Raw genomic sequence first — 25,580 nt, 5'->3', positions numbered from 1 at the left:
TATTGTTTTAAAGATATGCATTTGGATGCACATTACAAAGCCGATAATTAGTAAATATATGCCCATCCCCGCCCTCCCACAATGAAAAAAAGATATACTGTAAATAAACATATCACTCTTCTTCTGTTAGCATTCAGAGAGTTAAGGTATTTTGATGACAATGAGGAGGAAAAACCTTGGCGGTTTTACCCAAAAGGCACTAAGGGACAAACAAAATACCGTATTTGCATTCATTATTTGTGAGCGAAAGGATCCAAAATGCGAATCATTCAAGGGAGAATCCAACTTAAAATATGTAAAAGATTTTGTTGTACTGACTCAAAATCTGAACTTTGGCTAAATGAGAAGCAACTAAATGCTTTTTTTTTTTCAAGCGACATTTTTCTTTTATTTTGTTTTTGCATAGCTTCCATGTGGAGTTTGTCAAATGTCATTCAAATTCATGTAAACTAAAAACAATTTTTAAAAGACCCGACACAGGGTTGCGACATAAAAAAACAACTTTCCAAAAATGGAAAATAGGCAACAATAAAGAACATTTGCACATACAATAATAAATGTTAAAAAGAAAAAATGCATTGACTTAAAACTGTGCTACTAATGGTCCCTCTCAGGAAGAATGGGTGGCACAGTGGTGGACTTTTTTTTATTTTTTATATCATCTCCACCTTTGCTTTAAAAGAGCGAGCACGTTACTTGCACGCGTACATTCAAGTTGACCTTCGGATCACCATTTTGACTCTTCCCGCCCTTCGCCATCAACGCTGACATTCCGCTTCCTGTTTTCCATAACGAGACTTAAGACAGACGGTTCGTGAGGAGCGAGTTTTGTTTTGTTTTTAGATGTCTGTTGTGATGCAGTCCCGAGCGTCGGCAGGGCCGGCGTCTTCGGCGATATAGAGAACCTCGCTGGGCGAAGACGCGGGGCGGTGGCCGAAGGCGGCGGCGTGGCTCCGCTGAGGCGGCGGCTGCTCCAGGCGGTCATACTCCACCTCGGGCAGCGGCGTGACGGCCGGCGCGTCGCTCGGCTCCGCCGCCCTGAGCGCTTCCGTCTCGCTGAGCTCGGCCGACAGGCGGCTGCAGTGCGAGTCGGCCACCGACGGCAGGCTGCCGCTTAGCGACGGCGAGTCCAACTCGGACGAGATGGTGCTGCGGCGCTCCGCGTCGCCGTGCGTGTGGTTGACTTTGGACTCGGCTTTGCCTCCGCCGCGTTTCCACAGTTTCCCTTTGCTCTTCTTGGCCCCCGCCAAGGAGGACGACGTCTCCTTGGGGTGGGCGCCGCCGCCCGCCCCTTTGCTGCTGCAGCTGGCTTCATCCAGGCTGCTGCTGGCGCTGCAGTGTCGCACCTTCTCGTCTTTGGACTCCACGTCTGCTTGCACCTCCAGACTGTTGTCTCTGCACAGCGTGCAAACACACAATTCAACCGAGGGAGCACTGTCGTCACGTCGGTTTGTGCTCACTAATGAACCTCACGTGAATTTGGTTTGTTTATGATGAGCAACTAACTATTGATGGGTTCCGCGGTGTTGATGCTTTCCATTTTAAGTGCTTTGACGCCATCTAGTGGCATTTATATGCAATTGCAAACTCCCTTTTGGAGTGAGGGCCATTACCAACTGCGGCAAGTGTAGTCGATATGAATAACCGGAAAGCAATTCTACTAGAAGTAGTCTACGTTTTTGACTGCTCATCTCCAGTGTGTATAAAGTAGTACAGAATAAACGCTCCACCATCCACATCTTTTTTTGTCCAGTTATAACTCTGTCACATTTAACACTACAAGGAAATACAAAAAGTATTTCTAGACTTGCAATTTTTCTAAAATTCTCCCATCCTGCGTTTTACTACTACAGAACATATCGGCTATAGGTTAATTTTGTATGCATGTTATGATGTACATCATTTAAGCATTAAACTTTGGATTTTTTTTTTTAATGTAACCAAAGAGGGACCATACATACACTGTGCAATCTTTTATGTTTGTCTCATTTAAAAGGTGTTTAAAGACATTAAAAGTGCAGCTATAAAAACATGACAGGTGAGGACGGTTTGCCCCGCTGACCTTTCCAGAGGCATGTAGGCACTGAGGATGGAGCCCGCCATTGCCTTGGTGCTGGCGTTGTCGCTCATGGTGCCGAGGCTGACGGTGGCCGACTCTCCGCTCAGACTGCAGCGCTCCTTCTGCACGTCTGCCTGCACCTCCATCCTGGAACATACACATTGTGTAAAGTATTACATCGTGTACTGCTGGGGTATCTAGAAATTCAGTGGCCCTATCATTAATTAACAGCCTCAGTGTACATCAACTTTGTAGGATATTTTTAATATCCTTAATTTGTTATGAATATTTGACAAGTGACTGTCATTTTCCGCTCTCCACCTACCTGTTGTAGCAGCTGCCCGACAGGCTGCCGGTGATGCTGGTGCCGGCGAGCGCGGTGGTGCTGGCGTTGTCGCTCATGTTGTCGCGCTGGGCCGAGCCGACGCCACAGCGCTCCATGTGACTGCCGCTCACGCTGAGGCTCAGGCCCGTCAGGCCGCCCACGCTGGCGCCGTCTCCCAGGCTGCCGTTGTTCAGTCTCGTCTCGGCCACCGACGTTGTGTCTGGACGGGCCGACGCATTGGTGGTTTTACTCAAATGTTGCGATGTTCAGGGGATTTCTTTGTAATGCCACCTCCACATAATCAACTTTTAATACTGCGCTAGGAACTTGTTCACAAAATGCTGGCAGTCACCTGTAGCTGCTGCGCCGGCACCCATGTTGTCGTTCTCGTCGTCAAACTCGATACGCACGCCTTTGCCATTGCCCGCTGACACGCCGCAGCCGCCGCTCCGGCAAAGCGAGATGGGCACCACGCCGTATACGTACGCCAGCATGATGGGCACACCGATGCCTGGGAGCACATTTTTGACATTAGAGTAGAACTCTCTGATCACCTCAATTCCTGTCAAGGGGAATGGGCGGAGAAAAGTCTTGAACCCACTACTAAATACTACTACTACGAAATGGTGTGCAAATATTTTGCAAAGTTGGTCAAATTAATTGTTACACTGGTGATTGATTGTAAGTACAATGTTTTGCCATCAAAAGCACATTGTTGGTATTTTACTGAAATGTTCAGATGTTTGAGGCATCACTTGGGCTTGGTTTTAAAAAATCGATTCATTTGAATCCATTTTCCTTTTTATCGGACCGATATCGATGAATAAGAACCACAAATCGATTTGTAACCCACATAAAACGTATGTGTGGGAAACCTATGTATGACATTTAGACGTAATATCTCATTCCGCCAGAAGGTGGCGCACATTTCTAACAGTGACGAAGACCCGTCTGGTGAGCATCCTGATCAAACGAAGTAATCTCACGTGAAAATCATACAAAACAATGATTAACTCACTCATATCAGTATGTAATGAGTTGCTTACTTGTTAGGACAACGAAATGTACGCGTATATTGTCATGAGAGGCTGTTTTCCATCAAACGAGCCTCATGTTGAGGTCCGGTTAGCAAGGCCTTTGCTTAACCCGAGGGTAGGCCTCAATAATGATGTGCTCTAATAGTTTTTTCTTCTAAATTTCGTACTGTTAAAGAAATTGTTTGAACCCAGTCGGAGGTGTAGAAGTGTTGAACTCAATTTTGATTTGCTGTATCATATTTCATTGCGACAAATGAGTAGAGGAGGATGCTATTTGGTGATTAGCATGAGGCTAATGTTAATCACGAGTAGCTAACCGCTACGATCACACAATGTACTACTAATGTCCATCATTGGGTTCTAATTGTGAAGCTAGCTAACCTAAAGTGCTATTTTGATACTAATGAATTAAATTTAGTTATATAAAATGCATAAAAAATTACATAGTTCATTGAAAGTAATTCATTTCAATTATATGATAGTATATTCTGGTTATACTACACTACAGTGATTTTTTTTTTTTTTTTAAACCAAATTATCGATGGATGGATAATTTGTATACTTTACATATTGTATTGCCTACGTTGGTTCTACTGTACATGATATATGCTTTGAGTAATAGAATACATTTGACGTGAGGATATACAGTATGATACAATCTAACATCATAGATTGCTAGTGATGATACATTTTCTACACTGTGGGTAGAGTTTTTTCTTTGGAATATAATTGATCTTGGATTACTAAAAAAAAAATCGAATTAAGTAGAAATTAACTTTTGTGATTAAAGAAGAGAGTAATCTTTTACTGTGTCATACAACACAATTGGCTGTGAGTGTTGAAAGATCAGTCAGAATGCTCTAAATTGGCTGGCACTCAAAGAAGTTCTCATTTTTGAAAATGGCTGACATTGAAAGAGTTAATCCTAAATAATGGATTGGTAATTGAAAGGAGGAACTTTTTTTTTTTACCAACAGTTACAGCTGCCACTGCGGGTGACACGATGACAGACAGCGTCACGCCGCCCGCAATCACCAAGTTCCTCTTGTGCTTGGAGACATCTTTGCCCTCATAGCGATTATGGATCTGATGGAGGGGGAACAAAAATTCACAGACTTGCTCTTCCCCCACCCCCAAAAGAAGAACGTTGCTGTGTATGACCCCGAGGCCTCACCTTCCTGCCCACGTAAACCGGGATACCGATGATCATGGCGGGGAAGGCGATGCCCGCGATGAGGGCGATGCCCACGGGCGCCCCCACTAAGGTGCCCAGCTGCCAGAGGATTTTCTTCTTTCTGCTCCACGGCTTCTTCCCCCAGAAGGTACAACCAGATGGACTGGGGGGGGGGGGTGACACAAAAAAATGTAGTATGTTTTGGGATCATTGTTTGGGGTACATTTACAGTTAAAACTATTAATACATGCAAAGCTCAGTCTCTGCTTCTATAGCAGGACAGTGCCTGTGAGACTCCATTTCCTTCATGTGCCTGCGGGTAGGGTTTAAGCAGCTTACCTGAGATAGTGCAGGTCAGAGATCTCCTTCATGCAGAGCCAGCAGAACTCGCAGCCACAGACGGCGCAGGTCATATGATTGCAGCTGCCGTCGTTCATCTTGATGATGCAGGCGGCGCAGCGCGGGCATGGCTTGATGTCATCACCTGGGAGACGCCGAGGGGCATCGTCAGCACAGATATGAGCGGTTTTATACTGTGTGTGCGATGCCAATTTCAATTTGGTTAATTTTTCAGCCCCATAACCTCACAATACAATGGCTTTCTCCACCCATCAATTGAACAGCAAGGCAGGGAAAAGGTGGTGTGTAAATTGCTGTAATTAATTCCCGGGGCATTTCAACATGGTATTAAGACACCTGGGGACTAGTTTTAAAGTTTTAAAAAATGTCATAATATGTCTCCTTTAATACAAATCTAGCTTTTCATTACCCGCAGCGCCACTCTCCTGGCTGTAACTGAGCGACGAGGAGCGAAAACTGCGCAGGCGGAAGTGTTGCGCCCGCTGCTGCCGCGCCGTGTCGCACGTCTGGTTGGGATGCCACAGCTGCTTGCAGTGGTAGCAGAACTCCGTGCCGCATCCCTCGCGGCCGCACGTGATCTTCGGGCAGCTGGCACAGCCGAATGCGATGACGGCATAACTGTGGGTAAGTGGGGGGGGGTAACGTGAGTGAAAGTTGCTGACTGGGATGAGAGCAGGGTGCAGTTTATAAAGGCAACACAAGAGGGCACTCGGAATAAAGAAACATAATTTGGGGAGTTCAGTGTACAATTTCCACATAGGTCAGTTTAAGAGTCTGTACTCTAAATCTAAGTGTTGGGGGAAAAAAAAAATTATTGTGAATTTCAAACAATTTATTCATAAAATATTTTTTTCTCTAAGTGATTACTTTTTCTGTTAAGTGTCCACATTCAGGTAAAATGATGACTGTCTTAAAATGTACATTTCCTGTAAAACAATTATTTCTCGTAAATGACAAGTTTTTGGTTGCAAAATTAAATTATTTTCCTCATTAAATAAGGTAAAGTAAAACTTAAAACAATTTAGTTCTAAAATTGACCATTATTGCATCAAAGAAAATGACAACTTATTCCCAACAAAAAAAACTTATATGGTAAAAAAAATTCTTGTAAAATTACAAAAATGTTCTTATAAAATGACTTTTTTTTTTTTTTTACTTTACTTTAGTGAGGACATTCAGATAAGATTTTGCAGCTCATGTGAAGAGATGACAATTTCTTTTGTCAAGTGATGCATCTTTAAATGATTGACTGGCAACCAAAGTAATATAATGGGTGTATTATATTAACATTTTGGGAGTTACGTATAACATGTTACTACCAAGTATGGTCATCATGGAGACAGCCACACACTGTCTGTCTGCAAGCACATAAAAAAAGCATAAAGGCTCAGTGTGAAGTGTCAACACGAGAGTCTGCGAGCAGCTTCAACACAGACTTGTAGCTATTCTCGCCCATTTCCGAATATACAGCAAATATCAGCGTGCGGTTGTTTCGATAATGACTACAAAAAGCAAGAGCACTTGACGAGTGCTGAAACAACCCCGTCAAAGAGGCATTCTTGCGAACAGCTGGGCTGTGACTCAACAAAAGGCGAGGGCTCGTCAACCAATCAGGGCTGAACTGACGAACGCGTCGTACGTCAAGACCGCGGAGCGGGTGATCTCATAACAACCGTGCGGGGCGTGATGGCACCCTGCGGTCAATCATATGCTGGGCTAAATTCCAAATCCAACAGCTCCGTCTCCCTTGGGAGCAAACTGTGGACTCTGTGCCCGATGCAAACAAGCTAGACCCTGGCCTGACCCTCAAGCAAACGTCAACGTGGAAGAGGCTGAAGGACAAACATCCGCCATTTGAGCTAATGTTTGGTTGTGACTAATCGGAAAAGAACACGGACTGTCCAGCTCGATATTGTAATAAATGTGTTTCAGCTGTAAGACGCCTTTAACAGCATGTGGCCCGTTACTCACCCATAAGAGAGAATTCTATTGGTGCGACAGACTATAGTGCTATTTATATTTCAAAGGTACTGTCGTGGAAACTACAAAGGCTTGATGTGTCTTGAAGTAGATGCTCACGATGGTACATAGTAGTACAAAATCGTCCATCACTTTTTGATAGCGCATGTCCTCCTTCTCATTTGGATCACCAGTGAGTTTTAGCCTATCAATGCCGTGCATTGATATGATGTCATAGTTAATTACAAATTATTTTCTTAGGGCCCGCGGATCCCTATGAAATCAGAGGTGCCGTGAACCGAGCGTGAAGGTTAACACCTGACACTCAAAGCCCACACCCCAACAGCTGTGTGGCTGTACTACTTTTGCACCTCTGATGTGCCAATTTGTCTGGGAAAAAAAATGTGTGAAGGGGAATGTCAGTCAAAGTCTTACCCGCAGTCGGGAGCGGGACACCAGCGGCAGTCGGGCTCGGCCACCAGCCACCTGCGCAGCATGAACTCCTCGTACTTCTCCATGAGGGCGCGGTCGGCCAGGATCATGGCAATGTCATGCGGGTTGAAGCGCTCCGAGCACTCGGGGCAGCAGATGTTGACGCGTGACTCGGAGATCTCGATGCGCAAGTACTGGCGCAGGCAGTCGGCGCACGAGCGGTGGTGGCACGTCATGATGTCGGGGAAGCGGTCGCGCGTGTGCCGCAGCAAGCACAGCGGGCACTCCAGCATGTCCGAGGACCCCGCCGCCGCGGACGTCGACGCCACCCCTTGCACGGAGTGCGCCGACGTCCTGTCGGCCAAAACCTCCGGCGGGATGCTGTCCACGCTGACGAGGGCGGGCGGATCCAGCGCCGGCCTCGACTTGCGCTTGGCGTCGCGCTCGGACCGCCGCCGCCGGCCGAAGAGCGCCTGCAGGGACAGGCGGCGCTTCTTGGGGGTCTTCCTGACGGAGGGCAGGCTGACGGAGGAGGCGGCCGAGTTGAGGTCGCGCTCCGAGCCGGTGCTCCCATGATGTTGCTGGTGCAGGATGCTCATCACTACCAAATATCACCACATGGGGGGTGGGGTGTTGGTAATGGATGGGAGGGGTGGTGGAGACGGGATGTTAGGGAAGCTCGGGACTCATGTAAACAAAGACATGATGGCTGGGAAGGCGGTTGTGTTGGAAAAACCTGAGGAGGGGGGAGGAAAACAGGAGGCATAAAAATCAAACATACAACCACTAAGGTACGATGGCTGAGTAAATGCTAAAATTAAAACTGACATTGCAATGAAATAGAATGCAATTTTCAATTACAAATCTGATTTCTTTTTGGAGTACAGTCAAATTTACAGGAATAAGGACCATGAAAAAATAATCACATATTAAATCTCAATTGCGATAGTGTGGGGGGGAAAAATTGCTCTGATTATATTTCAAAAATCATTCAGCCCTTTTAGGTACCATCTCTAACTGCTAGGCAGAATGCACTTTTGCCGAACTTTTGCTAGACAGTGATGATTCTGTCAATTCACTGCTCTTGCATGAATTAAAAAATAAAAAAAATGTTGTTTGCGTGAGTCATTAACCAAGAGAAATTGTGTTTCGCAAAGTCATCTGCATGGAAACAGTCTTTGTTGAGCAAACAGAGTGAAAACAATGTTTCAGCAATTTTTTTCGGTGACAATCGCACTGTGTAATGCAGCTGGAAAAGACTGCCGAGAAAGAGAGAGAGTGAGAGGGACTTTCCATCTGAGTGCAGTCACAGTTTGAGGGGGGAAAAAAAAATCTGTGCGTGTGTGTGTGTTTCCACATGCATGCAGTCAAGGTTTGTGGCTCATGCACTATCAGTGCGCACACATACTGGGCTGATGTCCCAGTTCCTGAAAACAGGCCCTTGGGGGCAGGAAGCCCACCGCGCCGGCACAAACGGCTCCCAACCAATCGCTGCCCTTTGCGTCAGCTGACGATTAGTCATGTCGGTAATGAAAACGATTTCAACGAGTGATTTGGCCAAAAGTCACTGATAATGGAAAGTTTTGGCCAGGAACCTGGGAAAAAGCTGAACAAAACCCGGGGTAGTAACATTTTTAATAGGCAACAATTAATTTTGCCAAAACAACAAGCCATGGAACAGTTTTGCTCTTACTTTTTTGTTTAATATAACCCTTTATTTAAAATGTATTACAGCATGCTATAATAATTGCTATTATATGACTAGTCTCACTGTTTCCTGGTTCTGCGGCCAAAGCAAACAGAGGCGCGGTAACCCAAATACCAGCCGTGACTGTACTTTAACACTAAACACACACAAGAGGCTGTGTCGCTAAGCCTTGTGTTTTCCTTGAAGCATGATTGCGCCGTCCGTGCACGTCATTTTACTCATAAAACGTGTAATGAAGTGAAATGCAGTCGGCAGCCCTGAAAGGTCATTACGTTACCTTTTACTGACCAACTGCTGCCAACAAAATGGTTTACTTTGAGCAACTTTCTTAGTTGAAATTCAACAGGAATTCGGCCATTTTGCAGACTGTGATTGTTTTTTCCCGCCTAAATATTGTGATTTAACATGCGATGATTTTTTTCAAGGTCCTCTTCTCATGCATTTTTTCAACAAACAAAGAAGATGAGATTTATTATACATTTAGGTCTTGCTATTGATAGCTTTTGCTAAAAAAAAAAAAGGCCAAATCATAAATCAGATTAAGAGAACAATGCAAACAAATATTTCGCTTTACTGCTTCAACTTTTCATGATTCATCAAACAATGATATGTTAACATGTGAAGTGCACTTCTTAAGCACTGAATTTATCTAGACACTATGTACAAAAAATAAAGCCGTCCAACTGAAATGAAGTGAAGGTGAACTGTGCAATTTGAAAATTGCATTCTAGAAAATCCTTTTTACTTCTTACATTTCAGTCTGTTTTTTTTTTCAAATTATTCTTATTCATGCAAAGGAATTGTATCTGTACTTCTTTCCGCAGATGATCTGTAGTACTACTTACAGAGCGTGCGTATTTAAGTAGAAAGAGAACTTTTGACACCTCTGTTACATACATTTTGACGTTCCAGATATTTTCCAGAACTTTGCTTCTGATTTTCATCTGTGGCACAGCATGGTTTTATCCCACCAAATGCCAAAACTATTTTCCGAATCGATGCCACTGTTTACGAGCGACGTCCTGGAATCTTGTCGAGGGTTCAACCAGTTCTTAATCTCAACCAAACCTCAGCGGGGATGACGTAATCTTCCTGCCATTTTGTGACATTCGGCTTCAAAGTAACCCCTCGCACAATGACAATCTGGGAATGGGGAGATTCCGAGTGGACATCACGTACGCTGGCGTCCGGTCACATTCCAGTCAAAGGGCAGACTTCCTGAGAGCGACAATGCGTGAGCCGCCAGGACTGCATCGGGCCTCGGCGGCAACGTCGCTTTTTATAACCGCGTCGTAGTACTGTAATTGTTTTAGCTTTCCCGCGAACGACAAGGCAGCAACCGGACCTTCCCGCGCTGTCATTTCGCACTGTGGGAAGAAAGCTATTGTTAATCGGTGCAGTGCGGGTCGGGTGAAGGCTGCATCGCTATTTAGAGCTCGTTCATCTGTCAGCCAAAATATGACAAGCTTAACACAAGCGGGAAGAGGACGGCACTGAGATGCATGATTATTTTATTGACATTTAGCAAAAAGTTTTTTGTTTTTTTTAACAAGCCATGCACTGCCATAGATGACCAGTTGTCCCCTTTCACACTGCCTGTAAAGGCTGCCAATATCTATTTTATTTGTCAACAAATTCTAGAATATATTGTATATTAAGAAATGTGTACACCAAGTTACGCCTTGCAGTGGACATTGACCTTTATCTTCTTTTGTTAAGTGTAAAATATCCCATTTTCTGTATAAAAGGACAAAGGCGGCAATGCCAATCTCTATGTGCAGTGGTTCCGGCACAATGTTACTTAGATTCATGCGAACGACCATGTGACGTTTTTTTATTCCCGGCGGCTTCGTTTGCTTCAGGACAAGGCTGAGTAAGAATGTGGCCGTAAAAAGACGCTTGGCCGAGGAAAAAGGTCATTAGGGGCCGTAAAAACAATAGAAATTTGACTCAAGTTACCATCACTGTAGTTGTCTTTGTCAAGGGTAGCAATGTAACTTATCATCTGAATCGTTCATGTGGAGGAAATTTCACAGCACCTCTGTATGAGCGTGAGAAGAGGATTTATTAATAAGGGCGCCCAATAAAAAAAAAAGTCCCAAAGTAAATAAGGAAGGACTGTGCCCCGCAATTGATGCCTTATCTGTACAATACTGACAGCCCATCATAAAACATTTGTAGAAGGCCTTCATTTTCATTCTATTATGGTTATAAAGTGTTAACTCAAGATCACAATAAAACTAATTAGAAAATCAGGCGCCCAATTGCCATAGTTTTTCATTTGTTTTATATTTATGTCCACAAAATTTTTTAAATACAAATATTTGATTGAATTCTGACTATGCAAGTCCCTTAGCATAGGTTAGTGATCAACACATTTGTAAACGGCCGTACGAACAAAAATCCATCGTAAACTGAGAACCCCCTGCAACAAATTAAATGACTCCACTGTGTTTGTATGTTTTTTGCATGGCACAACAAAATATTGGCTCAAATGCGTGCACATTGTTATGGTGTGGCCGACAGTAGCAGTTGAGGCAGTTTGTGACGTCAGCAGTTAATAATGCTCCATTCCTGGACAAATATGTGTAATTGGAAAACAAAGACATTTATCATGCATGCCATCTTAAAAGACGCCTTTGAAATGTCGTTGGATCCAAACATTGAATCACACTAAATTGTAGATTATGCAACATTTTTTGAAACACTAAAAATAGTTCGTGTCTGACATCTTATGTCAGTGGAAAAGAAGATGCCTTAATTGCTTGTAATAAACAGTGTGTCCTGAGCGATCATTTTTTCAAAGTATTTGTTTCAAATTAAGCACACGGGGCACTAAAGTGGGTGAGTTTTAACAATCAGCGACGCACAAGGTCCTGTTTGTCCTGTTCGTGACTGCATAAAGGTGACGCACAATGCTGACATTGAAATGTTAAGAATGTAAAATGCTAATTAAAAACATTGCCTGTGGCGACAGTTTGCAAATAAATCCAAATGTGACCATGCACTTAGTGGCTCGACTGGATCATCTTTTTTTGGAAAGCGCAACAAATTTGGCCATTATATTGTATTGGGTGCAAGTCAGCGTCGTTGATGCGTGGCTTGCCGTACTAGTCGAGTCATTTTTTTTTTTACATTCAGCGCATTATTCGATTTCGTGAAAATCATGTGATGTAAACAAAGAAATGAAAGTAGTGAGAGGACAAATGCTCATTTGGACATCCAAAAGTCACAGAAGTATCAATCACCAATTTTAACTAAAATTGAATTATTTTAACAAAAAAAATCATGTCGTTTGTCTGGTAGCAAATGTTAACGACAATAAAAAATGATGAATTTAACTCCTCCTAATAAACTCTCCGCGGATTGGTTGATTTGTATTTACGCATTTACTACGAAACTATGCACCATGACACAAAAATTACGACTTTTGACGATAATCCACGCATAAAATGTCCCTTTCGAGCAGTTAGTGACGGTAGAAGGGTGACGCTCGATGACAGTAACAGGGCTTGCCCGTGGAAGGGTATGTTTTATAAGCACAAACAACAGAAAATGTGTTGATATTTTGCGTCGGCTAACTGCGATTAGCCTGCTAGCTCTCCCCTTAGCCTATCCGCTAGCGCTCAACTTTACTAACCGTCTATAAAGGAGTTGCCACCGATCTGGTTTTAACTCATTTTCCACACGCACCGCGGCAAGCTGCTTCAATACTAAGCATTTTAACCCCATGTAGGGATTTAGGAAACTTTAAATGGAAGCGATTTATCGTGCTTAACCTCAAAAGGGAGAACTGTTTACATGCTAACCGACTAGCTCCGTCGTCGCCTCTAAACATGAAGGAAGTTGCAGCTTGTGAGGCGATTAACAAAGATCCCGAGGTTCCGCGTCTTTTTGGACAAACTTACCTTCGAGTTTGTAGGTGGAATCCTTTGTCTGGGAGCTGACAATGCACCGCCGCACGTAGATCGTTTATAGAGGAGGAAAAAAGTTGGCTTTGGTGTGGACGACTAGGGTAGTGTACGTCCCCTGAGTGACACTCGTTCGCGAACGGTTCGTTCAAAAAGACCGGATCTTTTCAGTGAGCGGATCGCTTTCTGGAGGGATGCGTCCTTTTCTCAGTTCACTTGAGCTCAGCCAAGCGAATGACCAATCAGCAGCCAGCGTCAGATCGAGGAGGGACTTTACTGAACATACTGCCACGCTATTGGCGTTCATGAAAGAGTCAGTGAGGGAACTTCCCGTTCGTGAACGACCCACAAGGGGATCTGGTATTACCCGTTTGTGAACGAATCTTTTGAGCGATTCATTTGGTGAAGTGATTCTAATGATTCTCTTCACTGAAAAGAACTATCATGCCCATCACTTGTACATGCCCTGGGTGTGTAAGTCCGTCATCAAGCTGCACTATTGGGTAACTGGAAAGCACTCGCTTCCGTTTAAAACGTTGCATTTCATAATAAAATGACCTCTTTAAGGTAAAAACTAAGAACCTTGTCAAATCAAATTACGGTTTAATAGTAATGTAACTAGTTTCACGTGCATTCAAGTTTAAAGTAGGAACCTTGTTAAATGAAATTAAACTGTTTATATGTAATGTTTTGTATGTGTTGTTCATAAAAAATAAAAGACAAACGTACATCTCATAACATCCGTTTTAAAACGTCACATTTCCCAGTAAAACACAAATTTAAAGTAGGAAGCCTGTTTCAATGTGAATCAGAATTAGTAATTGTAATGCATTATAGTTTTAACAATCTCAATCTATGTCATACCAATTAAACTCACATTTTACACTTGAACTCGATTTTAATAAGGAAGTAATTCACCTAAACATAAATTAACATGTTTAATGTTTTCTCTGTATGTAAAAATAAATTGAACTGTTATGGACTTATTTTTGTGACAAAACCGGATGTGGTCTATTTGCAAAGTGCTGACTTGACTGTTCCAGTTTCAATGTTAATACATTCATTCTGATGTAATTCCTAAGAACCGGACAAAAGAAAAGTGAGGTAATTGAAAATTAATTCAGCCATTCATTCAGTGAGCATCGAAAACAAAAGTTCTTAAAAGTTCTATTCCTAATGAAATGAAACACTGACACGCATTTGCATTACCAAAACATTTTTTCATTTTTACTTTGGATTGAACTCACAAAACATTCAATTGACATTTTATATTATTTATACATATAGACAGTATGTATATATAACAAGAGTTTTTAAAAGGCAGTTTAACCAAGCTACATCTTTTTGTGCATACGCTATGAAATACACTTTACAATGGCTATTAAAACTCCCATTGGTGCAGCAAAGGTCCAAATGCTTTGGCCTCTTTTAACTTCAAAACAAGCAGGCACTTCCTTTTCTTTCATTAATGAATGCCAGCCTTGCTGCTTTATCTTACACCGACGTTCCCTGAAGTGTTTAGTATTAAAAGGAGAGTGCCTCCATCTCAGCTCGACAAAAAACAATTTCAAACTATTTTAGTTCAGTGATTCCCAACCACTGTGCCAAAATGATTCAATTTCACTTAAAAGTAATTCACAGCTATTCAAGTTAAATATCCAATGTAACTCGACGGTTTGGCAGTGAATGTGAAAATATTCATTACAAATAACTCTTTGTTCATCTATGACGGTACACTACATACTTTTTAAATGTAAATTATGTGCCTTGGCTCAATAAAGGTTAGGAAACACTGGTTTATTATGTAAAGCGGATAGCAAAAACAAAGAAATACGGCAAAAACATTCATAGAAATATTATGGTTCAAGTAGAGAGCATGCATCTCTGTAAAGTGCTAAAGCATTCGACGGTTGTTCAACCTCTGCACAAAAATGACCAAAAAGATGGAACATTATTACAGAAGTGATACACAAAACTAGGAAGGAAACACAACATCGACACAGAAGTCATGTATTCATACACATTTAGTTTACTTTGAAGCTTGCATTGTTTGTAGTTGAGAAAATGGTAGTTTTGCTTATTAGATTTTCCTCTACAGTCTACATCTTTCTCATCTTTGGCCATTGATTGAAAACGGAAGCACCCCCCCCCCCCTCCTCGGTCGACGCTATGTGCCGTAGTGCGTGACATAGTAGTCGTGCACGTACATCAGCACGGCGACCGGTTGGCCGATGATGAGCGACATCCAAACGGCCGCGTTGCCATAGATGCCGTTCAGGAAGCGACCCACGAACCAAGCTAGGGGAACCTGGCGAGAATAAAGAGATAAAGTCGAAGGCTCATTGGTTTGTTGCCGACACAAACAGCACGGCATGTAAACAGTCCCCGCACGAGCGATTCATTTTACGTCGGAAAAAAATATTGGTAGTACACGTGTAATTTCATTCATACACAGACATTAAATAAGTGACTGCAAAGTCCTTTTGAACTCTGTTGCTAACTAAAACAGAAGCACTTGCATTTTTTTTCTTTGCCTTTTCCATTGCGTTTCTCTGCAAATTTTTTTTTAAATTAAGCTTTAAACTCTTTTCAATTGACCTAAAATGTAATAACAGAATACAACTGATAGTTCTCATCTGCAATAAATGTAATTGCTGCCATTTTTTCCCTCACCTGAGCCATCATGCCCATAAAGGCCCAGAGTCGGAACATCTTCAGAGGGACGCTCACCAAATACTAAGGAGCAAAACCAATCCAAAAGAGTTAATACGAAAAATTCAAATCAAAACGTGACTGTTTTTGGTGGTTACCTCATGGAAGAACGCGGACAGCAGGAAGACGGCACTTTGGGCCACCAGCTTGTTGACGCCTTTCCTCAACATTGGCTTGTAGAAATGTCTACAAAATGGAGACGATTAGACGAGTAGACGGGTGTTACTAATGATGCGTCCGCTCACCTCAGGCACCACTTGTGAACCGGGATGTTCCAGTTGGCCCAGAAGTAGGTGACGCTCTCGGAGTTCCTGCATAAATTACATTTGGGTGTATTTGCACATACAGTTCATGTTAGATATAATATACTGCATGTTCTTAGTATTTACCACCAATCCCTGTAGAACTCTCTGTCCCCAAACTGTAGCAGCTCGGCCACAAAGTTCATGGACGAGTGGAAGAACCAATAGAAAAAGATTAACCAGATCAGATGGTTGGGGACCTGAGGAGGAGAACGGAGAAAGATAAAGAAGGAGACAGGGTTGCAATGTGTAATTTACACCGTGTCCCTGAACGCATCGTGACACTTTGACCTCGGCTACCGCTGCACGAGATTCATGTCATCCGCAGGTGTCAAACTCCGGTACGAAAGTTATTCGGCGACACTCACCGCCAACTTTAGAAGCCGCTCCACCATTCTAGAAAAGTCCATTTCCTGCGCGACAGAAACAATTGTCACTCTAATCACACAATACAACTTGCAGTGTTTGACATGAGACTTCACTGAGCCTCCATCCCACCTGGAACGGCTTCATGGAGTTCTGGATGGTCGGAACCATCCACTGCAAGACACAAACGGATCACATTAGTTGTTTTATTAAATTAACATTTGTGGATGACTGCAGCAACATCACCTGCTGGATTAACCCCACCAGCAGCTGCATAAAGAACAGCTGCAAGGAGAAGCAAACCACACATTTAAACACCCCCAAATTAGCCCTTTGGTTCATTCCATTCTTTCAAACGTTACCATTTCAAAGAGCCTCCTCAGGAGGAAGCGTTTGCGTATCCTGGGCGAGCGTGGGAAGTTGAGCTGGTAGCAGAGCGTCGGCGCAAACACAAAGTAGTACATGTCTGAGGACAAAGCACATTGAGGTGACTAATCCAGCATTTAAAAATCCCCCCCCCCCCCAAAAAAAAAAAAAATTGTCACCTCTGTGGGTGAGATTCCCAGGGTAGGAGACATTGCTGTGCACTGCTGAGCCGTTGGACTGAGCCACAGACGGACCTGGAAATCACATACAAGTATCGGCTTAAAATACAGTATGTAAAAATGCTCACTGAGCTGATGTCTTACGAGATTTGCTCACCACAAAGTTGAACAAGACTCACATGAGTAGGAGCGAGTCAGTCGCTTGGCTTTGGCTTGTCTGATCTCCCGGCACCACCTGTTGGTGTCCTGGTAGGAGTACAGCTTGAGGAACAGCACCGTGTAGATGCCCAAGGAGAGAATACCGCCCACTGACAAAAACAGACACTTCAAATAAATAACGTATCAGACGAAAGAAACGTGTGTGTGTTACCTACCAGGGGTAACAGAGGTGACAGTGAGGACCGTCGCAGAGGGAAAAATCAGCAGTGACGTCAAGTTGAATATGTGAAGGATCAAGCCAGTTGTTTCGGACACAGTTCCCTAAAAATTCATAATCACAATGCAATTTTTCATCATAATGACAAAACGGCTAATTAAATAAATAAATCTGAAAGAAAGCAGAGCAGCATCTCACCACGGCCAAACGTCTCTCCGTGTACAAAGCTGCCAAAATGAACACGTTGGATGCTGGAAAAACAGGACAGGAGAGCGAGAAAGAAACAACAACATGTGTGAACTTTGACAGGAATACTTGACTTTATGACTGGAACAGCTCTTGTTCAAAAACAGCTGCATGGACTTTTAAAAACAACTTGCTATTTGGCTTGAATGAAAAGTCATTATAAAAAGAATAAAATAGCATGAAAATAATAAACGTCACTATTATTGTAACATGTTTTTTTAATGGAAAAATATAGTTTTATGAATCCATACAGTGTGCAGTTTTGCCACCAGGGGGCACTATAATACACACATTCTAAACAACCAAGTGACTCAGAAAGCTGCAGTAATATTTTTTTTAAGATGATTACATTCCTGTGAGTATTTCTTCTTCGACAAAAAATAAAGTAATACATGAATTAAATGATGACGCTAAAAATGGAATTCAGCGATGAATTGTCATACCAATGATGAGGCAAGCGGATGGCCAGCTGTAGGGGTCTTTCAAGAAGAGCGACACCACCTGTATGGGGTCGACAAGAATGCCATACCTGCGGAAGACAACAGCTTGGGCTCAGACTAATTGCTGGCAACAAACGTGGGGAAACGATATCAGTGTATACTGACTTTATTATATTCTCCAGGAAGAGGCGCGCATTACTCAGCACCTGAGAGGCAAAAAATATATTTTTACAGTTAATTTTCATGTTCTTTGCAAAGTGATCACAATCAGCCATAATGGGGGGGGCTGCTGTTTATTGTTGTCTTGCTCAATAAAAAGGTCGAGGTGCGGCCAAGGGAGCGCTCAACAACATCTGATAAACGTTTATGACGGCGGTTGTTTCTGATTGATAAGGTCTGAAGTTTGAGATAAAAACAAAAAAGTAGGCATTGGTGTGTGTGGTCATGTCATCACACTGTGGAAACAAAAAACAACTTCTACTACTGAAAGCTAAAGAAAAAGTCAAACCATTTCTAGCCTTCTGGTTATCACACTTCTGTGGTGATATCACCAAAAAAAGAAAAAAAAAATTGAAACAATTTCCATTTCCTGTTCTATGGTTGTCATTACAGTTTCCTACTTTGCTATCTGTGGTATTTTTCCGTGGTGACCTCTGAAGCACATTTTAGAGTTGAACTCCCGAAATGAATGAAATTGCGCCACCTCCTCTTTGACATAATGCCGGCCTCTTTAGAATTTCAAACACTCCCACTATAAGCAGTTGCACATCATGCCGGTTGCCTGCTCCATCAAGCTGTGAGGCAACTGTTGCTCTATTCAACGTACTGTCTGGCTTATGCTTTAGTAACCTTTACCAAGGACTACAAAAGGCCATGGTGGTGCAACCCGTAATACGAGGGCAAGTGGCACGCTTTACAAAGAAAGAAGAGTGATGCTGCTCTAGGGACTTCAGCTGAGTAGACGAAACGGATGAAAGCCACAACCGCACTTTCGGCGCTCCGTTAAATCTTAAGGCCCAAATTCCTGTGTCTGCAGTTTCACAAAAATCTACTTTTAGACAAGTCTTTCATAAAGAATTGAATAATGGACTGCTGATTCCAATTATAGAACGAGGGTGTTTTATTTTAGGATCAAGGATGTCACGGATGCCTGTCAAGGCACTGGGACGAACACAACTTTCTGTGTATGTTTATATGATATACCTTGACTTTTTTTACCTGTTTATTTCAATAATTGGTTAATTAATTACATTCAAATTAACCAAATAATACAATTAAAATTAAAGGAATTCTCATCTTATTACTAAAATTGACTAATTTACGTATCTTTGATACATTTTACCATTAAAAAAACAAACTATTAAATAAAACTAGATGGTTTAATTAATTATTTCATTTTAAATAATATAATAGACTAAATGATCATCGAACCATGAAAATAAACTTTACATATTTTCTCCTGGCCCATCCGTCTGATTTAAAAATCAAATTTGGCTATTGATCGCAGCATTTCACCCACAACTGCTTTATATGATGATCTTAAGGAAAATGTGGCAAAAGTCGCACACACCATTGATCAGTCATGTCAAACTCATTTTTGTTGTAGTTATTGTTTGGGGATTGGTAACAAATTTTTTTTTTATAAATATATAAATAAAAATATCGTAAAAAAAAAAATTGGGCATTTTCACAAGAAACATGAAGTTGATGCATATAATTTGATTTCTTGGGCTACATAAAATGATGTGGCGGGCCAGTTCTGGCCCCCCGGGCTTTGAGTTTGACACGTTTGCCCTAATTTATCATCAGAACACTTCAAAGGATGAGTTTTACTTTGTTTTTGTTGTATTTGTTATTACAATGGTGAACCTTTCTGTCTTGTGTGACATGTTACTTGAATGATATGCACTCACCAACATGACAACACACCAGTTGAGGATTCCTCTGTAATTGCTGAAGCCGCTGGCAGAGCTCAGAAGTGACTCCTGTCGGACATGGCAGCTGTAAAAATAAATCAAGATATTACAAATACTGTATGCGAAAAATAAAGAGGGGGAAACCGTTGAGCACACTTTGGTGCTCAAGGGCCACATTTGGGTTTTAAAACAAACAGATGGCTCATTCTGAGATGAAGTAAAACAAAATAAAAATGGAAAAAGGTGAATGTAGAATAGTTTACCGCAACAAGTAATAATTGAAATAATTAACCATTTGTTATTTACAATAGATAAAACAACCTATTATCTTATGAAACAATTGGAATAAAAAGCTAGTTTTTAATGAACCAATTTTATGAAACAAACAGGTAAAACAAGTATTGCAGGGCTGTTGATAAAGTAAATTCTTGGTCGACTGATTTCAAAAAATAAAGTTGGTGGTATGTGGCCCCTGGGCTAAGTGTTGAAATTGAGTGTGACAAATAATTTCACAAAAAGGTACAAAAATGTCATTTTGCAACAACTTCGCATGTTTGTACTTGCCCGTGGAGAAATGCAAGTCATTTTTTGCTGTCATTAGCCAACAAGTCACCATGATGATGTTTCACAATGCAACAATTACATTATTATATACTGAGCATTTGTAGGTTAATTTGGACTTTTAACAAGAGTTCACCTGAGGTTTTGTATTTAGCACTCCATAGCGGCTGCACACCTGACCCCGCTACATTCAGGTACATCTGTATTTTCCTTAACCCCCGTTGATTTAGATAATTACAAATAACATATGTATTGAATAAAACTGCAGCTACGCAGTACGTATAGCAAATCTAAAGAGCAATCAGCCAGGGGGAAAGTTTAGTAGCTTACTAGTAGAGTACTGCATTATGTGGAAATCTAGTGCAGGAATGTACGATCGTAAAGTAGTGTCCGTAAAGGTTACCTGAGTCCCTCGCTGATTTCGTCCACTGGACTTCCCGGTTTGTTGTGTTTATCAGTAGGCTGTTGGCTCGGTTCTCTGTCCGCCTTTCCATTACTATTAAGACGCCCGGCCGTCTCGTCCGTCTTCTTACCGGGACACTGCGGTGGTTTCTCGCCGCCGTGGCACTTGCCCCCGTGGGGTTGCTGCTTCACGCCGCCAGAAATAGTCGTCCTCCTCTGGCGGGCGCTCGGCCCTCTCATCTCGGCTCGATCGTTCATCCCGCTTCACGCAGTGTTCACCTGCCACGACATGTCGGCCAGCCGATGTCCTTCGCTTGTCAGTGGCCCCCGCAGGACACGCGTGACGCCGTTACAAGGACATAAGTTGAAATGTCCGTGCCTGTCTCATACTTACGCTATCAAGATCATGGGGCAATTAGCTGATGAGTTGCCAGATCTCACTTATCCCCCTCCCCACTCCACAGAGCCTGGTATCTCTCAGGTGGCGTCATCTTCTTCCACAGCTTGGTCACCGAATTACTGGTCAACATACAATTTGACACCGAAATCGCAAATGACGCTAATTTAGCTACTTGAGGAGGAATTCGACTTTTCTTCTCGTTGATATAAATGCCATTATGATTATCACCACCAGATGTCAGTAGATCATAAGACAATTTGGCAAAATGAAGCGTTTTTCTGGATAAATATCCCCAAATACCTTTGCTGATGTTCGAAAATAATATTCTTTTACTTGAAAGTTGCAGGAGATGTTTCGATAAAAGTGAAGGGTTCCAAAATAACCAAAACTCAAAACTGTCGCATACTTTCTTCAAAGAACTACAAACAAGTTAGCTTGGCGTGGCAGAAGTTGCTATCAGCCAATTGCAGTCGACATTTTAGTCACGTGCTCATTTTAACCAATGGTTAGCGCAGCGGAATCATTTTGCTAAGTTGTCTCACAAGGAGACACAAATGTCTAAAGTTGCCGTTGACGAGGTCATAATTATTTTTATTTAGCCATTATATACGCTTGTGTGGGCACATGATATAACGTAAATTGTTTTTTTAGGGCAAGAAGATTTTAAAAGGGGATGAAAAAGCTCAAGAGAAAGAAAGTCAACGTGGCGAATGTACCTGTCACAAGAGGTAAGTCGAGCAAGTGTTACCAAGCAATGAATAAAATAAAGATACAGTTTAGAAACATTCAACTTCTTTTCTCCAACTACTTACGTTCCCATTCGTGGTTACACTTGAATTATACCTTCCCTGCGTAATTCACCCCTCTGCAAGTGTCGCCTGCGTGGCAGTATGATATCATCCAACAGATGGTTTTTATCACTCAAAATTGATTTTGTTGAATAAAATTTTTGGATCCAGGGACTGCTTAGGGGAGAAATCTAAACACATTTTCTATGTCATCGTTCCTGTTACAGAAGTGGACTGTGGGAGGAAGCAGAAGTTGACTGAGATCCACCAGGCGTTAAACAGGTAGAACATTATTGTATTGTTGTTAAATGTCTCAAGACATCTGACTCCAAAACACACAAAAGCTACAATTTTCTTTCACGATTTTAAGTTAAGTTTAAGTTGCAATTTAAAACAATAAAAAAATACACACAAGGGATGTGGCCATCAGTTTAGTATTGTAATGGCAGACTTTGGAAAAGCTATTTATCTTAGAGTATATTCAGACCGGTTCCCAGGTGTCTGAAGAACAGGTGTGTGATCATCTTTTGACAAAATATCCCAAGAATCAAGCCTTGAAAATTTCCCCACTGTGGGATCAATAAAGGCATTCTTATCTTCTTATCTTGTACTGTTTCACACTTTACACACCCTAATATTTATGCTGGAATCAGCCTGTTTTGAAAGGGTGCAGAGTAGCTAGGCATCATCACGCCCCACCTACTGTTGTGCCAATGACAATTCCATGATGACTGGGGCTCAGTTTTTGAACATGCCTGAAAGTGGCTCTGAATCTTCACCCAGTCAAGTAACAGTGGGTAATAAGTGCAGAACACAGACACCTTTTCAGAAATAGGCAGATAAATAATACCACTTTTACACTTAATGCACACATCCAATTCTTTCTATACAAGTCGTTAAAAAGTGAATATGATCCCTTCATTGCACAGGGATCCGGTGGACGTTGAGACCCTGAGGAGGGCCGCGGCCAGTAAGGGAGGACTGCTTTCAAATGAACTCCGCTATAAAGTTTGGCCTAAATTGCTCAACATCAACGTATACAATCTTCCATATAAGCCTGGTTAGTGTCAAACTCAAGTGTAGTACTTTTTAAAGGTATATGATGCATAATCCAGGATCTCTTTCAGGAAAAGATGGACGAGAGAACCACAAGGACTACAACCAGGTGGTCATGGATGTCAGAAGATCCATGAAACGCTTTCCAAAAGGTCCTTCTGCTGTGCAATTTTTGTGTGTTCAAAATGGCACAGTAGACTTTGACGATCACTTATGTCACTTCTGGCAGCTATGCCATCTGTGGAGCGAGCCGCACTCCAGGAGCAGCTGGTGGATATCATCCTGGAGGTGCTGAGGTGCAACCCGCAGCTCAACTACTATCAAGGATACCACGACGTGGCCGTCACATTGCTGCTGGTTGTCGGCGAGCGTATGGCCATCGCCATGTTGCATACATTATCCAAATACCATCTCAGGTAGCATACAGCATGAGTATTACTTTGTAACTTGACTTAACTTTATACTATTAATATTATTTGACCAAATATTGCATTTAATTTTTTGTGGGAATTTTGACTTTTGTATTATTATGGCCTTTTTTACTTTCTTGTAATATTGCAACAACATCAGCAGTCTGCTGTCATTGCATCTAGATGGCAGCAGTGCCTAATGTATGGAGTTCATTTGGTAAGTGTTAGGTTGAAGAGGAACAGGAAATTGTTCATATCAATACAGTTTTCGTATAGTTGGGAGCGCTATGCCCTGGGTTAAATTAGAGCAAAATATATATCTCTATGTAAAATTCAGGATGCTCGAACAGTGTGAGAGAAAAGCACAACTGACCCTTGATGAAGCGAAGCATAGTGCATAAACCGAGGAAATATTTCTTTTAAAATTAAATGTTATTCCTATATACATGAACTGAGGTTCCACTGCATTACACTCCCCTGTTAACATTTATTTCTCTTTGTAGAGACTTCATGGATCCAACAATGGACAGCACAAAGCATATTTTAAACTACCTGATGCCTATATTGGACGTTGTTGACAAAGAACTGCATGACTTCATGATCAGGTACAAGCCCATCCATCAGGTTTCTGTAGCATTTGTTTGGCAGAATTTTGTGATGTTGTCCTAGCGAGCGCTTTAAAGAATGCTTGTCAAATTGTTGAGTAAGTTAACAACAAAGTAGATAAACTGTCTCTCATATTATTTCATGGTTCATTGACTTTTATTTTAGCATAAGCCTAACCTTTAAGACCAGAACGTTTTCATGTAATAAATCTGTTATTGTTGACGCTAACGCAGATTAATTTATTGCTTTTGTTTGTTAAAAAAATGCATGGGAAAGAGGACCTTTGAAAACATTGCATATTACGGTAAATCATGACAATAATGAGGCGGGGAAAAAAATTGCAATTATGTTATTTTTTTCAAAATCTTCAACCCTATGTGAAAGATAGTTACCATGTCTCATTTATTTTGATGTTGCTTATTAGAGCGGAGGTGGGAACCATCTTTGCCCTGTCCTGGCTTATCACGTGGTACGGACACGTCCTGTCTGAGTTCAAACACACGCTGAGACTGTACGACTTCTTCTTGGCCTCACACCCCATGATGCCCATCTATCTCGCTGCCACAGTAAGCAAACCTCAGCTCCGGTCTTCTTGTGAGCAGACGATCATAGAAAAAGCTCTTCCTTTTCAATGCTATATCAACACGACCCGTCGTTCCACCAGATCGTGCTGCACAGAGAGCAGGAGGTGAAGCGGACGGAATGCGACATGGCCATGGTGCACCACCTCCTCTCACGCATGCCGCACGACCTCCCGTATGAAGACCTGATTAGCCAGTCCCAAGACCTGTTCCACTGCTACCCTCCTGCCTTGCTGGCCAAGCGGGCTGCGCTACAATCTCGTAAAAGGTTGTTACCTAGCGTGACCTTTCGCTGCACTGCATGCATTCTTTCCTAGACTCATACAATTCTTGGTGTGGTTCTCCAGCTTGTCCATAAGCACCTTCAAGGACTTCCAGCTTTCGACACTCCACCAGAGACCGGACTCGGTTCTCCAGCGTCTCGCCAAGGCTCAGGCCTCTGCCTCTTCGAGACAAGGTAATGATGGCGACGTTCTCAGGGTCTCCGCATAATGATGGTCCTTGTCTCGTTTAGTCAAGAGAGAAGGCCAATAAAAAAAAGCAAACAAATGCTTTAGAATTTAACAGTTTAGGCCAAACGGTGTAGTGCCATCACTGAATATTATCCAGACCTTCAGAATAGCCTTAAGCGGGCTACACGTACCAACAATCGGGCCAAATTTAAGCATTTTCCTGCACTTTTGGTCAAGATCTGCAAAAACCTGATATTTGATTGTCTCTTAAAGGTAAGCCTCAGCAATTTATTCTCTGGTCTGAGTTTTCGTAAATGTGATTTCTCCTCCCCAATCTGCTCTGAAAATGGTCAGGGTCCACAGTCATAAATATGAAACGTGTTCAGTATTTATAATCGCAAATCCTGAGACGGAATTGGTCTGACCCACAGACTCTCTTACAATAACTCTCGTTCC

The 25,580-nt window shown here is 42.2% G+C and overlaps 3 protein-coding genes across 11 annotated transcripts in view; 1 reads left to right on the top strand and 2 right to left on the bottom strand.

Moving 5' to 3' along the window:
* Positions 1–86: 86 nt before the first annotated feature.
* Positions 87–13,150, bottom strand: LOC147132271 (E3 ubiquitin-protein ligase RNF19A-like). Its single transcript, XM_086014509.1, has 10 exons — positions 12,963–13,150; positions 7,350–8,082; positions 5,365–5,573; positions 4,935–5,079; positions 4,596–4,758; positions 4,393–4,507; positions 2,737–2,895; positions 2,385–2,604; positions 2,063–2,206; positions 87–1,395 (listed from the first exon to the last, which is right to left on the bottom strand). The coding sequence occupies exons 2-10, from the start codon at positions 7,943–7,945 to the stop codon at positions 840–842; spliced, it is 2,307 nt and encodes a 768-aa protein (XP_085870635.1). The 5' UTR covers positions 7,946–8,082; positions 12,963–13,150; the 3' UTR covers positions 87–839.
* A 1,014-nt stretch (positions 13,151–14,164) lies between these two features.
* Positions 14,165–21,432, bottom strand: dgat1a (diacylglycerol O-acyltransferase 1a). The gene is made up of 17 exons (XM_086014526.1): positions 20,833–21,432; positions 19,866–19,953; positions 18,118–18,158; positions 17,956–18,041; positions 17,465–17,517; positions 17,265–17,370; positions 17,070–17,198; positions 16,891–16,965; positions 16,708–16,811; positions 16,592–16,630; positions 16,478–16,519; positions 16,348–16,392; positions 16,067–16,179; positions 15,923–15,988; positions 15,776–15,863; positions 15,639–15,701; positions 14,165–15,273 (listed from the first exon to the last, which is right to left on the bottom strand). Exons 1-17 carry the CDS (start codon positions 21,087–21,089, stop codon positions 15,133–15,135), a joined length of 1,536 nt encoding a protein of 511 aa, XP_085870652.1. The 5' UTR covers positions 21,090–21,432; the 3' UTR covers positions 14,165–15,132.
* LOC147132268 (TBC1 domain family member 20) overlaps positions 20,652–25,580 on the top strand; it is a 57,507-nt gene continuing 52,578 nt past the window's right edge. For 4 of the 9 annotated variants that reach the window (XR_015082070.1, XM_086014536.1, XM_086014537.1 and 1 more), the window contains exons 1-10: positions 20,659–21,809; positions 21,883–21,959; positions 22,247–22,301; positions 22,949–23,079; positions 23,147–23,227; positions 23,305–23,491; positions 23,989–24,090; positions 24,516–24,657; positions 24,756–24,940; positions 25,020–25,129. Coding sequence is in view for 7 of the 9 variants with exons in the window: in XM_086014536.1 (XP_085870662.1) it covers positions 21,905–21,959; positions 22,247–22,301; positions 22,949–23,079; positions 23,147–23,227; positions 23,305–23,491; positions 23,989–24,090; positions 24,516–24,657; positions 24,756–24,940; positions 25,020–25,129 (1,048 nt within the window). In the remaining 2 variants the exon portion in view is untranslated. Of the gene's footprint in view, positions 21,810–21,882; positions 21,960–22,246; positions 22,302–22,948; positions 23,080–23,146; positions 23,228–23,304; positions 23,492–23,988; positions 24,091–24,515; positions 24,658–24,755; positions 24,941–25,019; positions 25,130–25,580 lie in introns of all 9 variants that reach the window. The other 5 variants (XM_086014532.1, XM_086014534.1, XM_086014535.1 and 2 more) reach the window with 5 other exon arrangements.

Source organism: Filicampus tigris, chromosome 18 (genome assembly GCF_054856515.1).
Source record: "Filicampus tigris isolate MCC_2025a chromosome 18, RoL_Ftig_1.0, whole genome shotgun sequence".
Classification (NCBI taxonomy): Eukaryota; Metazoa; Chordata; class Actinopteri; order Syngnathiformes; family Syngnathidae; genus Filicampus; species Filicampus tigris.
Note: the sequence above shows the minus strand (reverse complement) of the source record. Positions and strands in the feature narration are given on the sequence as shown.

Coding starts and splice junctions, on each gene's coding strand:
- LOC147132271 (XM_086014509.1), bottom strand. CDS start 7,945: ATGAGCATCCTGCACCAGCAACATCATGGGAGCACCGGCTCGGAGCGC. Junction 2,605..2,736: donor TGCCGGCGCAGCAGCTACAG/GTGACTGCCAGC, acceptor CGGCCCGTCCAG/ACACAACGTCGGTGGCCGAG. Junction 1,396..2,062: donor GCCTACATGCCTCTGGAAAG/GTCAGCGGGGCA, acceptor CACGCTGTGCAG/AGACAACAGTCTGGAGGTGC.
- dgat1a (XM_086014526.1), bottom strand. CDS start 21,089: ATGAACGATCGAGCCGAGATGAGAGGGCCGAGCGCCCGCCAGAGGAGG. Junction 18,042..18,117: donor TTCCTGGAGAATATAATAAA/GTCAGTATACAC, acceptor TGTCTTCCGCAG/GTATGGCATTCTTGTCGACC. Junction 17,199..17,264: donor TGTCACCTCTGTTACCCCTG/GTAGGTAACACA, acceptor TGTTTTTGTCAG/TGGGCGGTATTCTCTCCTTG.